The sequence below is a fragment of the Symphalangus syndactylus genome, chromosome 1, assembly GCF_028878055.3.
Source record: "Symphalangus syndactylus isolate Jambi chromosome 1, NHGRI_mSymSyn1-v2.1_pri, whole genome shotgun sequence".
NCBI classification, from domain to species: domain Eukaryota; kingdom Metazoa; phylum Chordata; class Mammalia; order Primates; family Hylobatidae; genus Symphalangus; species Symphalangus syndactylus.
Genome location: NC_072423.2, coordinates 103493127 through 103510104, shown reverse-complemented (window position 1 = coordinate 103510104; position 16978 = coordinate 103493127). Strand labels below are relative to the sequence as shown.

At 38.8% G+C, this 16978-nt stretch overlaps 1 protein-coding gene across 1 annotated transcript in view; it reads right to left on the bottom strand.

Annotated features, from left to right (window-relative positions):
* The window catches only part of DNAH12 (dynein axonemal heavy chain 12), a 278772-nt gene that overhangs the window by 86031 nt on the left and 175763 nt on the right, over positions 1 to 16978 (bottom strand). The window contains exons 45-50 of the mRNA XM_055273198.2: positions 10112 to 10273; positions 7822 to 8016; positions 3066 to 3199; positions 2419 to 2581; positions 1325 to 1405; positions 803 to 979 (exon numbers count right to left, since the gene is read on the bottom strand). Of these exons, the coding sequence (XP_055129173.2) occupies positions 803 to 979; positions 1325 to 1405; positions 2419 to 2581; positions 3066 to 3199; positions 7822 to 8016; positions 10112 to 10273 (912 nt within the window). The remainder of the gene's footprint in view (positions 1 to 802; positions 980 to 1324; positions 1406 to 2418; positions 2582 to 3065; positions 3200 to 7821; positions 8017 to 10111; positions 10274 to 16978) is intronic.

Here is a 16978-nt window from a genome sequence, read left to right as displayed (position 1 = left end):
CCCTAGTCAACAGATGCTATCTCTCCTGCTGTGCTTGGTGCAGTTGTTCTGGTCTTGCCTAAAGACCTGTAAAAAGTTATGTACAACATAATGTGGTACAGATAGGTGCCACTCACAGCTGTACTGGAAATGGCCTTTAAGTTTTTCTGTGTATGCAGGTCCAGGAGGCTGCAGAAGACTAGCTCCACACTGTACTTAACATATGCCTGCTGGTCCATGTACAGAACCACTTTGGCCTCTTGGAGTCTATTCATCTCACTCCCACTAGAATATCCTGAATGAAAATTATAAATAATATATAAAAAGGAAAAATAGGCCGGGCATGGAAGCTCATGCCTGTAATCCCAGCACTTTGGGAGGCCAAGGTGGGAGGATCGCTTGAGCCCAGGAATTTGAGACCAACCTGGGCAACAGAGGGTGACCCTGTCTCTACAAAAAAAATGTTTACAAAGATTAGCCAGGCATAGTGGTGTGTGTCTGTGATCCTAGCTACTGAGGAGGCTAAGGTAGGAGAATCATTTGAGCCCAGGAGATGGAGGCTGCAGTGGCCCATGACTGCACTACTGCACTCCAGCTTGGTCAACAAAGTGAGACCCTGTCTCAAAAAATAAAATAAAATAAAATAAAATAAAATAAAAACAACAATATATCAAAGGTAAACTGTTAAGAGGCAAGTTTCATTTGATTGGACAAAAACAATATAATATCACCCACTGAAATACAGCCACTTCTAGTAAGCCAAATACCCATATTCAGCTTCCCTTGGTTGATGAAACACAAAGTAGCTAATTCAAACACTTGCCTTAAGTGTATCCAGTGCAGACAGAGCTGCTTCCAAGGCTGGAATCGCCTCAGCTAGGTCACTTTCACACTCATTTTTCAGAGCTTGGGCTTCTTCAGCTTTCCCACTGGCTATCTCTTCATCCAATTTCACAAATTGTCTTTTCGCTTCCACTTGTACAGACTCTATCTCAATAACCTAAAAAAGTGAAAGATGAAGACAATTTCTCAAACACCCTATTGCTTTCTCAATCCTAGATAAAAGAATATTTGAAAATTAGGGAATCTAACATATCATTTTGAAGGATAGAAGGGTCTATAATAAAATGAGGATAAATACAAATACATATGAACTAATTTGGAAATGGGCTTCACAAATTCCTTCAAAAAAGACAGAACCCACATTGGACCCAGTGAGATAGCCAGTCAGCGGAAAAGGGTAAAGTCTCTTAAGTCTAGTAGCAAAACATTAACCCTTATTTTCAAGGCTAATTTTACATATTTCAATTGTCCTTTGACATCAAAAACATTCAGGATACTCTACCTGCATCATATTTGCATTTTCAATTTTAGCTTCCTCCAATTTGGGCTGTAACTCAACAAGCTCCATTTGCATTTCACCAACCTAAAGAGACAGTTTTTAATATGATTAAGTGTCCATTGCTATAATTGCTATTGAAACCAAATGCAGAAAATAGAAATGTAAATGTATCCATAAAAGTATTGGAGCAGAAAATCTTAACTTTTTCTTCTAGTTCTTTGCATGACAAACAAAACCATAAAAGTGTGGGCCAGGGCCAAGCACAGTGGCTCATGTCTGTAATCCTAGCACTTTGGGAGGTCGAGGCAGGTGGATTGCCTGAGCTCAGGAGTTTGAGACAAGCCTGGGGAACATGGTGAAATCCCGTCTCTACTAAAAATAAAAATATTTGCCAGGCGTGGCAGCATGTGCCTGTAATCCCAGCTACTTGGGAGTGTGAGACAGGAGAATTGCTTGAACCCGGGAGGTGGAGCTGCAGTGAGCCGAGACTGTGCCATTGCACTCCAGCCTGGGTGACAGAGTGACACTCCATCTAAAGAAAAAAAGTGTGGGCCAGTTTTCTTCACAAATGACCTCAGTAGGAGAATGCAGTCACCATGGAAGAAATGTAGATTGAAAACAAAGCAGCATCTCAGAGTATTCCTGATATACTATGTGCATGACACATGATACAAAGATCAGCCAACCAAACCTCTATTACTTATGTTGAACTAACACTAGTAAGTATTACTAGCACTTGACTCATTAAAAAAACCACAAATCTTATATTTAACCAGCTTTTACAATAAAAAGCGACCTAAACTTATATTCTCTTAAATGGTAAAAAATTAATTAAAAATAAAACATGATATATTTGAGTCTGTGTGGTCTAGGCAACTTATTGAACTTCTGTAAAACTTACTGTACTCATTTGTAAAATGAGGATCATAAAAGTATCTACCTTATAGAGTTGTTACGAGGAATAACTGAAGGAATAGATGTGAAAGACATAACAAAGAGTCTGGCATATCACATATTCTCAGTAAATTGTAGCTTGTATTATTATTTCTTATACTTCTCAGTATATATCACCATTTTGAGCAGCTCATCAAATTTACCTGAGACTCAGCAAAAGCTAATTTGTCAAGCCCATTCACGTATCGTTGTTTTGCTTCCATGACAGCTTGTCGCTTCTGTGTCAAAAGCTGTCGAAATGAGCCAATGAGTTCAAGATAAGAAGTAGCAGTAACATAGTTATGTCGTCCTAACTCATGCAAGAACCTAAAAGAGAGGCAGATAACATAGCTCACTTTAAGTAATGGATTTCACAAAAAGGTAAATTCAACATACCGTTAACAGACATTTAATAAAGATTACATTTTATACAGAAGCTACTGAGTACTTGAACATTTTAAGACTCTAGAATCCTACATATTACCACATTATAATTTCTTGTCTCTAAAATATCAACTAGTGGTGACATATTTAAAAGGCACAAATCAAGTGAGATCTTATCTTTTAAAAAACCACAAATCAACAAACATGTCTAATAAAAGATGAACTACAACAAGAAAGAATCAGACTATTTCACATGTTTCATAAGCCAGGAGGATCTAACTTGGTAAGAGACCCAAGATACCACGTAAACCAGGTTAAGTACAGTAGGAAAGGGGATAGCAGATAAGATAGCAAATACATGTGAATTAATTTGGAAATGGGCTTCACAAATCCCTTCACTGTCATTTTTAAATTTACTAATATTAACCTTTCTGAAAGATCCATAATGGAGGTGTGAAAGTGTTTACAGATTGGAACTATCTCTTGTCGTTCAACCTCAGTAAGCTCCAGTGTTTCTAAGAATTTCACAGCTACACGTTCAAGAGCATCTTCAGGCCATGACTAAAAATAAGAAAAGGAAAAACACTTGAAATTTAAGATGAACAGTAGTCTCATTCCAACTCCATAAGTTAACGCATAATAAGTTACATGACTTTCTATGGGAGAATAATTTGGTGTTGAGAAAATTAAAACTTTAATGAAGAAAACAGAATAAGAGGGACTGAGGTCTCTGAAAGACCTAATATTCTTATACATTAAAATGAAAAAAAGGATAATATAAAGGAAGGATCAATGAAATTTTAGTTATCAAAGATATATTACACTGTCTTCCCAACTCTTCCACTTGGATGTCCAGTAGGCATCCCAAATTTATCATGACAGTGGCAGAAGCTGCTAGTTGCCCACCCAATATCTACTAGCCCCTTCCTTCCTTACGACTCCAATTTTATTCTAGATAGCAATATACCCAGCTAAAAGACTAAATCTCCTAGACTCCCTTGGAATTCAGAATGGCCAATGACCCATAAGCAGTTGTTGGGTGGGGACTTCAGGGAAGACTTTTTAGAGAGTTACATAGAGCTGGGATATCCTTTTTGGCCTACTTTCATTCTTCTACTTCTTGTTTGGAACATGGTTGTGAACAATGGCACTCCAGCAGCCACCTCAGGTCCTAAGTTACTTTGACAATGGAAATCACATGCTAAGAATATTAAAGCAGAAATAACCTGGGATCCTCATGACTTTGTTAAGCTACAAAAGCCCTACTCTGCTTACCTTTAGATTTTTTTTTCATATGAGAGTTAAAAAACCCAATGTGTTGAGTTTGGCTTTCTGCTACTGGGAGACCATCACAATTTCTACCATAACGTCCAAAGTTGATTTTTAAATTTTCTTCCCTACAAATTTGCTTCCTAGCCAGTCCTCTCCATCTTAGTGAAATGGTTCCTTCCTTGGCTTTCCTGGAATATGCCAAGCATGCTCCTACCTCTAAGTCTTTGGACGTGATTTTCCCTCTGACCGGAACCCTCTTCCCTCAGACCTCCACGTGGTTCATGCTCTCACTTCCTTCACATCCAAGCTCATGTACTGACTTATCGGGAAGGCCTTCCCAGAGCACTCTTTATACAACAGCATTCCTTCCCTCATTACTCTGTCTTTTATACTGAGTTTTCTTCTCAGCACTTACCAATACATGGCATATCATTAATCTTTATTTGCTCACTAGAGTATTTTCCAGATTTCCTTTCATTTAGTTTCAATAATATACTTATAATTTTTTTCCTTTGTGGCAGATAATATGCATTTTAAGACCAATTTTTTTTGGTGTCTAGCCTAAGCACATACTGCCAGTGTATGTATTTTTTATTAATAGATTGTTATATTCATGTGATCCAATTGTACCAATATATATTTTAAATCTAAAAATAGACTTCTAAAGAACTATTAAGATTAGTGAAGTTTTATAAAATTCCAGGTTAAATGTCATATAACTTACACATCATTAAAGAACATTACGGAGGCTTAGACTGGATTAAGAAAATGTGGCATATATACACCACTGAATACTATGCAGCCATAAAAAAGGATGAGTTCATGTCCTTTGTAGGGACATGGATGAAGCTGGAAACCATCATTCTCAGCAAACTATCATAAGGACAAAAAACCAAACACTGCATGTTCTCACTCATAGGTGGGAACTGAACAATGAGAACACTTGGACACAGGGTGGGGAACGTCACACACCAGTGCCTGTCGTGGGGTGGGGGGAGGGGGGAGGGATAGCATTAGGAGATATACCTAATGTAAATGATGAGTTAATGGGTGCAGCACACCAACATGGCACACGTATACATATGTAACAAACTTGCATGTTGTGCACATGTACCCTAAAACTTAAAGTATAATAAAAAAAATAAATAAAATAAATTACAACATCCTCTTTCTCTTCCCCCACCTTTCCCACGCACTTCTTCCTGTTTTAGTCTTCCCTTTAGTGTTTGTCACCAGTTCATGTATATTTTATCTTGTGTATATTTACTTCTTTATCTTATTTACTCTCTGTCCCCTCCATTAAAAAGCAGGTCCACAGGAAAAAAAAAAACTACAGAGACTTATATTTATGTTCTGGGTGCTTCATTTTTAATCATCCTGCTAATAATCATGCATATTTAATATTATCTGTAGCAGTTAGAATATTTATGACTAAAGAGGCAGAAAACCAGTCTTACTGTATCTTCAAAAAAAAGAAGATGCATACTCTTATAGAGTAATACCCAGAAGTAGGGTATTTCCAGGGTTGCTTCATTTAGAAGCTCAACTATATTATCAAGTATTCAGGTTCTTTCCGTCTTGTTGTTCCCTTTCTCAGTGCACTTTATTTCACCCTTCAGCTTGTCCCATTATGGTGACATGATGACTGCTGCAGCTATGGGCATCACATTCTCAAGCAACAAGATTGAGAGATAAAAAAGGCCCTTTTCTTACCATGTGACTCCTTTTATAGTGAAAATACTTTTTTCCCCAAAGCTCCCCAGCAGACTTTACCTCAAGACCCATTGGCAAGGAATGGTTCATATATGGGCTCAGGCACAAAACAATTATTAGCAAGAGAAATGAAAGCATACATATATATGTAAATATATATATACGTATATGTGTGTGTGAGTGTGTATATATATATACATTTTTTTTTTTGAAATGGAGTTTCACTCTGTTGCCAGGTTGGAGTGCAGTGGCACAATCTCGGCCCACTGCAACCTCCACCTCCTGGGTTCAAGCAATTCTCCTGCCTCAGCCTCCTGAGTAGCTGGGACTACAGGCATGCGCCACCACACTGAGCTAACTTTTGTATTTTTAGTAGAGATGGGGTTTCACCATGTTGGCCAGGATGGTCTCCATCTCTTGACCTTGTGATCCACCCACCTCGGCCTCCCAAAGTGCTGGGATTACAGGCGTGAGCCACCATGCCCGACTGAGAGCACCAATATTGACTTACGGCCGGGCACAATGGCTCATGCCTATAATCCCAGCACTTTGGGAGGCTGAGGTGGGAGACAAGCTTGGGCAACATAGAGAAACCCTGTCTCTATAAAAAACTTTAAAATGAGCTGGGCATGGTGGCATACACCTATAGTCCCAGCTACTCTGGAGGCTGAGGTGGGAGGATTGCTTGAGCCCAGGAGGCAGAGGTTGCAGTAAGCTGTGATTGCACTGGTGCACTCCAGCCTGGGCAACAGATCCTGTCTCAAAAATATATATATATTGACTTAGACCAACCATGATTCAATCCCTCTGATACATAGCTACATGGAGGGTGATTTCCCAAACAAAACCAGAATGCAGTTGATAATAGGCAAAGAGAATAAAACAAATCAGTACCAGAAACCAATTTTTAAAAAAAAATTATCCAGGGTCAATGCACAGTCCACATTCTATTGAGCATAAAATAATTAAATAGAAGGTACCATGAGCTACTGTTCTCAAGAGTATGAATACCAAATGGTTTTACACAGGCAGTGACAGTCTGCCCTAGGTGAGGCAGTGACCTTCATCATTTACTTCCAGCATGACTGAAATTGTTGCCCAGTTGGTTTTCCTGTTTCGTTTTGCCCTACTCCAATTCACCCACCACACAGCTTCCAACTGTTTTGGTTTTTTTCCTAAATGCAGATTATCTAAAAATATGTTGATGCTACTGTGATATCTCTGGTATAAAACCAAATTCCTGGGAATACCTTGCCAATGTCTTTGTAACCTGGTACCCACCCAAAGCTCCAACTCAACTGCTGCTGCCCTTAAAATGCCAGCCAGCTATACCAAACAATTTTCAGTGGGGCACATGAGCCATCCTCTCCCCACCCTTCTCCTTTTCCAAGTACTGTTCTCTAATAATGGTTCATTTTATGTGTCAACTTGACTGGGCCATGAGGTTCCCAGATATTTGGTCAAACATGATTCTGGGTGTTTCTGTGAGGGTGTTTTTACATGAGTTCAACCTTTAAATCATTATAGACTGAGTAAAGCAGAGTGCCCTCCCTAATGTCAGTGGGCCGCATCCAATTGTCCTTGTCCAATTTTGTTCAATCCAACGGAACAAAAATGCTGACCCTCCCCCAAATTCCTCCTGTATGATTGCCTTCAAGCTAAGACACTATTTTTTTTTCCTCCCTTCAGACTTGGACTGAATTGGCTCTTCCTGGCTCCTGAGCCTGCTGGCCTTCAGACTGGAACTACATCACTGGTTTTCCTGGGCTTTCACCTGCCAACTGCAGATCTTGGGACTTTTTAGGCTTCATAATCTTATGAGCCAATTCCTCATAATAAATTTCTTTACATAAAAATTTCCTATTGATTCCTAATACACCCCCTCTCTGTGTAACTAATTCATCTTCATGCCTCAGAAATTCACTGCCTTCATATGTATACCGTTTGCACATCAACATTATGGCTCTCTTATATAATCATGATTACTGACTGCTTTTTCTGTCTTCCAGTCTAAAGTGTAAGCTCCTTGTGAGGATCATGTAGTCTTATCAGTTTCTGGTGCTGAACATTACACCTGTCATTACAGTAAGTGATCAAGAAACACTTGCTGAATGTATATTAATAAAGTTTTTCAAATATTTCAGTAAAATTCCAAAAGAGTTAGTTACCTCCCCCTCCAACCAAGAAAAATTACGAACCTGAAACCAGTCAATGGTACAGCAATTGATGAGGGATGGGAACTGTCTCAAGCGATTTCGAAAGGCATCTCCAATGGGGCTAAAGGCCACCACGACATGAAGATTATCCTTGCAGCGATTCACAAAGAAAGCAAACAGAGCTAAGGGACTGAGTTCATCATGTTTATTGCCAGCCTGAGCGACTGGGCGAACACCCTAGGGAATATCAGAAAATAAAAACCTTGTAAATAAAAATAGATAAGCTGGTAATGAGATTGGTGGATATTAGAATGTGAAGAAGTTTTATTGCACCCTGTAAATATCCATAAAATTTTGGTTTTCTATCAATAGAATGGCTTTGACATAGTTTGTACTTAGAAAACCTCTTCTAACTCCAAAATTCTATAATTTAAAAACAAGTTATCTGCCAAGAATTTACCTTAAAGATAATCACAAAAGTTCACCAAGATGTATAGAAATATAATTTTACATTGTTTTTAAGAGAAAAAAATGTAAACAGCTGAAGTATCAATCAGTAAGGAACTAGTTATAAATGTAAAACATCCACATATTAGCATTTTATACAACAGTTAAAAATAATAAAGTGGTGTCTCATGCCTGGAATCCTAGCTTCTTGGGAGGCTGAGGTAAGAGCCCAGGAGTTCGAAGCTGCAGTGAGCTATGACTGCACCACTGCACTCCAGCCTGGGCAACAGAGCAGTGAGACTTCATCTCTAGAAAAACAAAAACGAAACACACACACACACACACACACACAGTGTATTTTGTGCTACAGGAAGATAAGCAAGATAAAATAACTAAAAAAAAAAAGTTTTGCGACTGTATATAGAATATGATCCTGTTTAAAAAATATAGATGTATATAAAATAGCAAATATAAAACAGAAATAGTGAAGCAATGGAAAAGTTTAGTAGCAAAGTGATGGGAAGAAAAGATGGATAATAGCTAAAGCAGCAGGAAAGCCTAGCAAAGCTTAGGAAATTCTATTCCCCAAAGGTGACTATTCCTTGGATGGGCATATGGAGGACGCATTTCTCCTATAAATCAGGAGAATACCACTAATTCACAGCCTTGGTCACATCTCTGACATATCCCAGATAAAAGCAAAGAACATGGGTTTTTGATGTTGTTGTTGTTGTTGTTGTTGTTGTGTCCTCTTTTATCCTTTCACACTCCATACCATGAACTGGTAATGCACCATTTACTGAGGGCTGTGGAAGTGCCTGACACTACGTAAGTGCTTTATTTTGTTTGATTCTCAAATCTCACAACAAGCCCATGTTAGGAAGAACTCTTATCTGTGCTGCCATTTCATGGAAGAGAAAAGCAGAGTACTTGAAAGTGTTGAGGCCATTTCACTCCAGATGTTATGGCTGGAGGCTGGGAATTAAATATCCAGGTGTGAGTGATATATTTTGTGGGTAAAAGTGATTATGGTAATGAGAAAGTGTGACATTACTTTCATCTTAGAAATGAGGGTTAAAGTGGCCGGGCACAGTGGCTCATGCCTGTAATCCCAGCACTTTGGGGGGCCGAGGTGGGTGGATCACGAGGTCAGGAGATCGAAACCATCCTGGCTAACATGGTGAAACCTCGTCTCTACTAAAAATACAAAAATTAGCTGAGTGTGGTGGCGGGTGCCTGTGGTTCCAGCTACTTGGGGGGCTAAGGCAGGAGAATGGTGTGAACCCGGGAGGTGGAGGTTGCAGTGAACCGAGACCGCGCCACTGCACTCCAGCCTGGGCGACAGTGCAAGACTCTGTCTCAAAAAAAAAAAAAAAAAAAAAAAAAAAAAAAAAGAAATGAGGGTTAAAGTATGTGACAGTAGCAGACACGTCACCATTGTATTTTTTGTCAATTAAATCACAAACAAGACTTTCAGATGTATCAAACCCTTAAGAAAGTTTTATTAAAACTTTAAAAAAATTTACTAACCAGTGTAAACCACAGACTAATAAAGTAGCATTAAAATCATGTTTTCTTACATCAATGTAACCTTAAGAGATGATTTAAAAATGTTTAATCACTCATAAAACATGCTAAATAACATTAAACAGGTGAAACAAACTGCCATTATTATGAAGATAGGAGTTATAAAAATTATGGCTCATAACTATGGTAGAAGCAATTTAAAATTCACCAAACAATGATGTATTAAACTAATATACTTTAAATTTTTAATTACCCCCAAAGTCACATGTACAAACTATATTTATCCTGAAGAGCAGAGAAACGGTTTCAAGAAATAAAGTTTTTGTGCTAGGAGCAGCACTTCCCCAAAAGCATTTACCTCCATCACTTCTTGTTTCTCATCTGCTGCAAAAATGTTAGGCACTTCTCCTGTATTGAGCACACTATCGATATCCTCTAGAAAAGCTTCCTCTTTAATCTGAGTGTCTGTGATGAGAAAGACGGTCTTCTGGCCCCTCATGCCCACATTCCTTAACAGACCCTTAAAATAAAAATGTACTTGTAAGCAGAATATGGTAGACATCTGTTGGTTTTATTTCCCTCACTTTCCCTTTCTTTTGATAACAACACTTTGATTTTTAGGGCAGTACCTCTCCCCACTTCTACTGGGGCTGTCAGTTGGGGCCTCCACTGCCTCTGTCCCCTGGCTGGGAAATCCAAACTGGTCAGAGTTTCCCCAAACCCCTAGACGTAATCACTGATTCAGAGGAAGGCATATGATTTAAGCAGGGCCCAATCATAGTCTTACTTCAGGGACTGAGATGGACTTGAAACAGAAAGAATCCTGGCTGTTCTCAGATGGAATATATAAAGGCCAGTAACCTAAATTACTTGGAGCTAACTGTTTGCCTCATGGAATGAGCCTGCTGGAGAAGGAAGCCAAATGGAGGAGAGTTGTGTCAGGAGATAGAAAGAGTAATTACTAAGGAAATAATTTGAGACACCAAATTCGGCTACGTCAAAAGCCTATCTACCTGTAGACGCTTCAGTGTAGACAGGCTGGGGTTTTTATGCAGGAGTCAACTGCAACCCAAATTCCTAATATAAGATATGGGCTCTTATATTAGGTAGTGCGCTGAAGTTGATTTGTATAGGCTTGTTAGAACAGACTGTTAAAATTTCAGGAACTTGTCAGAAGTTTGTAAAACATAGCCAGGATTTAAAAATTGAATTATATAAACTTACAATTATATAAAAATATAATTATATTTAAAAGGGAGGTAAATACGTAAATCTCATCATCTTCTATTTTATGATGTTACTATTATCTATGCTCTGGAAAGTTTTTCAGGTTAATGTATCAATACAGCAAAATACCATGTCATGGTGTTCTATGCATATCTCTTTTCAGTTCTATTCTCAGTGACAGCATGTTGGGAGCTTCAAATCAGCCATGGTGGGAGTTTTTCCATCACGGAAATTGGAAAATCTACCATCAGAGGCTCCCTCTCACCCCCAGTCCTGGAAAGCTGGTTGTTAAACATTTGTCAGCACACAAACTGGCTGTAGTTCACAGTGAAAATAGCATTACAACTTCTGTAAGTTATTTTTAAAAATAACCTTCTATATTGTAAAACTATGTATTTTAAATCATTAAATATTAACTAATATTTTCACTCCATAAAATAAATGGTGGATTTTTATATTGTACGCAACTATGCCCTTTTCTCATTAAAGCCATCTTCCAATATGAAGGCTACTTTGTTCTTAGAAATAATTTTCTGTCATCAAAACTAGAGAGTCTAGTTTTTAAAATAGTATTGTATCAAATCATGTCAGGTTTATAATTATTAATATTATATCAAAATAAATCTTAGGCTGGGTACAGTGGCTCACCCCTATAATCTGAGCACTTTGAGAGGGTGAGGTAGGAGGATTACTTGAGCCCAGGAGTTTGAGAGCAGCCTGGACAACATAATGAGAGCCCATCTCTAAAAAAAAAAAAAAAAAAAAAAAAAAAAGTTAGCCAGGCATGGTGGTACATATGTCTGTAGTCCCACAGGCAGCTACTAGGGAGGGTGAGGTGGGAGGATTGCTTGAGCCTGGGAGGTTGAGGCTGCAGTGAGCTATGATCATGCCACTGTATTCCAGCTGGGGTGACAGAGTGAGACACCTCACTCTGTCTTATTTTAAATAAAAAATTAAAAAATTTTAATTTAGGCTGGGCACAGTGGCTCAGGCCTGTAATCCCAGCAGTTTGGGAGGCTGAGGAGGCGGATCACCTGAGGCTGGGAGTTCGAGACCAGCCTGACCAACATGGAGAAACCCTATCTCTATGAAAAATACAAAATAACCTGGGCATGGTGGCGCATGCCTGCAATCCCAGCTACTTGGGAGGCTGAGGCAGGAGAATCGCTTGAACCCCGGAGGCCGAGGTTGCAATGAGCCAGGATTGCACCATTGCCCTTTAGCCTAGGCAACAAGAGCAAGACTGCATCTCAAAAAAAGAGAACCATAAAAATTTTAATTTAAGGCCGGGCGCGGTGGCTCACGCTTGTAATCCCAGCATTTTGGGAGGCCGAGGCGGGCGGATCACGAGGTCAGGAGACTGAGACCGCAGTGAAACCTCGTCTCTACTAAAAAATACAAAAAAATTAGCCGGGCGTGGTGGCGGGCGCCTGTAGTCCCAGCTACTCGGAGAGGCTGAGGCAGGAGAATGGCGTGAACCCGGGAGGCGGAGCTTGCAGTGAGCCGAGATTGCGCCACTGCACTCCAGCCTGGGCGACAGAGCAAGACTCCGTCTCAAGAAAAAAAAAAAAAAATTTAATTTAAAATAAAATTTACAGTACAGTATAAACAAACATATTTAACTTATTGTCATGAGCATTATTGTAAGTTTTTTTTGTTTTTTTGAGACAGAGTCTTGCTCTGTTGACTGGGCTGGAGTACAGTGGCATGATCTTGGCTCACTGCAACTTCTGCCTCCCAGGTTCTAGCAATTCTCCTGCCTCAGCCTCCCAAGTATCTGAGATTACAGGTGCATTCCACTACAAGTGATTCTCCTGCCTCGGGCTCCTGAGTAGCTGTGATTACAGGTCTATTCTACCACACTCGACTAATTTTTGTATTTTTAGTAGAGACAGAGTTCCATCATGTTGGCCAGGCTGGTCTCAGACCTCTGACCTCAGGTGATCCAAGACCAACCTGGCCAACATGGTGAAATCCCGTCTCTAGTAAAAATACAGGAAAAAAAAATTAGCCAGTGATGGTGACAGGCACCTATAATTCCAGCTACTAGGGAGGTTGAGGCAGTAGAATCACTTGAACTCAGCAGGTGGAGGTTGCAGTGAGTGGAGATCGTGCCACTGCACTCCAGCCTGGGTGACATAGTGAGACTCCATCTCAAAAAAAAAATAGATACTAATTATATGTCAGGAATATTATGAAAATCCTTACATACATTATATAATTTAACCACGATAATCTTTGAAATAGGTGGTATTATCCAAATTTTACAAATGAAAAATCTAGAAAGTGACCATCAGCAAGATAATGGGCTAGGAAGCTCTAGACCCTTGTTCTCCCCTGAAGACATGTATTAGCAATATACAGAACACAATTACCTTTGTGAGAACTTTAGAAACTAGTTAAGTGGCTGCAGCACCCAGAAAAGAGCATGAACAAGAGAAGGGACTGTTCCCAAAAGGGTAAGACAGTACCTCATATTTTTCTCACTCTAGCCCCTCCCCCAACTGGGCATAGTGTGGGGAGATGTAGAGAATACCATCCAAATCATGGCTCCTTCCTCAGGACAGAAGAAATGTAGTTGAACTTGAGCCCAGAATATTGGCTTGCGTGGGGGCTGTTTCACCTGCCTTCAGGTGCTAACAGGAACAATGGCCAATTTTGGACACCAGGTTGGAGGCCACTGAAACATAGGTGAGTTCCCTGGTGGGTTAGAGCAGCAGAAGCTGCAGTTCTACAGGCAGGCACCAGGGAGAGCAAGAGATCAAGGGCAGAGGAATACAACGGAATCAGCAACTGAAAGCTCCCGAGAAGAAACAGGAAATTAAGACAGTCAAAAGCACTCATACATGCAACAATAAAAGCACACATACAACCTCAAAGAAGACACATCCCCAGAAAATGTCTGAAAGGTCCCAGAACCTCTAGCTAGGTTGATTGGTGAAGATCTTCCCTGCATGAGCCTAGTCATAATGATTGGGAGGGGTGGCTGTATTTCAAATGGTCAGCTCTCAAAATGATCACAGGGGATGCAAAGAACTAAGGAAATGTGGCCCAATCCAAGAAACAAAATAAAGCTCCACAAACCAACCATAAGGAAATGCAGATCTATGAACTGACTAGCAAAAAATTTAAACTAACTACCTTAAAGATGCTCAATGAGCTGAAAGGAACCCACAGCTAAATCAGGAAAACAATGCATGAACAAAATGAGAATTAACAAAGATATAGAAACTATAAAATATAAATAGAAATTCTGGACCCGAAACATAAAACTGAACTAAAAAATTATCTAGAAGGGTTCAACATTCGACTTGATAGGGCAGAATCAAGAGTCAACCAACTTGAAAACAAGTCATTGGAAATCACTGGGTTAATGGAGCAAAAACAAAACAAAAACAATAAAGGAAGGTGGAGCAAGCCTAAGGGATTTATGGTACACCATCAGGTGGACCAATATATGCATTATGGAAATCCCAGAATAAGAAAGAGAGGAAGAGAGGACAGAGAGCTTTTTCAAGAAATAATGGCTGAAAATTTCTCAAATCTGAGGAAAGAAGTGGATATAAAAATTCCATTTTATAGAATATCAATGAATTCCAACTAGGATGAAGACAAAGAAATCTACATTAAGAAACAATATAATCAAATTGTCAAAAGTCAGATACAAAGAGAAAATCCTGAAAGCAGCCAGAGAAAAGCAACTTGTCATCTACAAGGGAACTACCTTAAGATTAGCAGTGAATTTCTCAGCAGAAATTTTACAGACCAGAAGGAAGTAAGGTGACATATTCTAATTGCAGAAAGATAAAAACCTGTCAACCAAGGACAATTTATCTGGTACAGCTGCCCTACAAAAATGAAGGTGAAATTAAAACCTTTCAAGATGAACAAACACTGAGGGAGTCCTTACTATTATATCTGCCCGACAAGATATGCTAAAGGGTGTCCTTCAAGTTGAAATAAAAGAACCTAGAATGTAACATGAAGCCATACAAAAGTATAAAGTTCTCCAGTCAAAGAAAACATGTGGACAAATAGAGAATCCTGTATTATTGTAATTTTGGTGCATAAATCTACTTTTAATTCTAAAAAACAAAAACATGCCTTATAAATGTGTGTTAATTAGTACATAATATATAAAGATACAATTTGTGACATCCAGAACAAAAAATGGGGGAGGGGTGGAGCTATAAAGGAGTAACATTTTTGTATGCAACTGAAGTTAGGTTGTTAGCAGTTTAAAATAATTTGCTATAACTTTAGGTTGTTTTATGTAATAATAATGGTAGCTACAAAGAAAATGTAGAATATAAACAAAAGGAAATGAGAAGGGAATAAAGAATACCCCTACAAATAAAAATCATCACAACATAAAAGGTGGCAATAAAAGAAGAAATGAGGAAAAAAAGAAGCTACAAGACACACAGAAAACAAATATCAAAATGGCAATAATAAATCCTTCCCTATCAGTAATTACATTAAATTTAATGGATTAAATTCCTCAATCAAAAGACATAGAGTGGCTAAATGGATTTAAAAAAAAGATCCATTAATATGCTGCCTACAAGAGATTCATTTTAGATCCAAGGAAATATGTAGGCTAAAGAATGGAAAAAGAGATACCAACCAAATGGTAACTAAAAGAGAGCAGGGATAGCTACACTAATATCAGACAAAAATAGACTTTAAGTCAAAAACAACCACAAGAAAGGATATTACATAATGATAAAAGGGTCAATTTACCAGGAAGATATAACAATTACAGTTGACCATTGAACAACACAGGTTTGAACTATGTGAGTCCACTTATATGTAGATTTCCCTCTGCTTCTGCCACCCCTGAGATAACAAGACCAACCCACTCCCCTTCTTCCTCTTCATCCTTAGCCTACGCAACATGAAGATCTTGAGAATGAAGACCTTTGTGATGATCCACTTCCACTTAATGAATAGTCAATATATGTTTCCTCCTTAGGATTTTTAAAGTAATATTTTCTTTTATCTGGCTTACTTTATTATAAGAATACAGTTTAATACGTATAACATACAAAATACATGTTAATCAAATGTTTATGTTATCAGTAAGGCTTCTGGTCAACACTAGGCTACTAGTAGTTATGTTTTGGGGGAGTCAAAAGTTATACGTGGGCTAAGCACAGTGGCTCAAGCCTGTATTCCCAGCACTCTGGGAGGCCAAGGCAGGAGGACTGCTTGAGCTCAGGGGTTCAAGACCAGACTGGCCAAATGGTGAAACCCCATCTCTACAAAAAATACAAAAATTGCCTAAGCGTAGTGGTGTGCACCTGCAATCCCAGCTACTCAGGAGGCTGAGGCATGAGAATCGCTTGATCTCGGGAGGTGGAGGTTGCAGTGAGCTGATATCGTGCCACTGCACTCCAGCCTGGGGCAGAGCGAGACTCTATCTCAAAAAAAAATTATATGTGAATTTTCATCTGTGTTGGGGGTTGGTGTTGTTTAAGGGTCAATTGTATAAATATTTATGCACCAAACCACAGATATCCTAAATATATGAAGCAAACTTTGACAGAATTGAAAGAAGAATTGTACAGCAACACAATACAGTAGTCCCCCCTTATCCACAGGGGATACATTCCAAGACCCCCAGTGGATGCCTGAAACAACAGATAGTACTGAATCCTACATATGCTATTTTTTTCATACATACCTATGATTAGTTTAATTTATAAATTAACGGCAAGACATTAACAAATAATAAAGAGAACAATTATAACAATATACTGTAATAAAAGTTATGTGAATGTGGTCCTTTTCACTCTCAAAATATCTTATTGTACTGTACTTATCTATTTTTGGACCACAGTTGACTGTGGGTAACTATAACTGCAATAAGAAAAGCCACAAGTAAGGGGGGACTACCATAATAGTAAGAGACTTGAATACCCCACTTTCAATAATGGATAGAATACCTGACAGAAGATCAGTAAGGAAATAGAGGACTTGAACATTGTAGACTGAC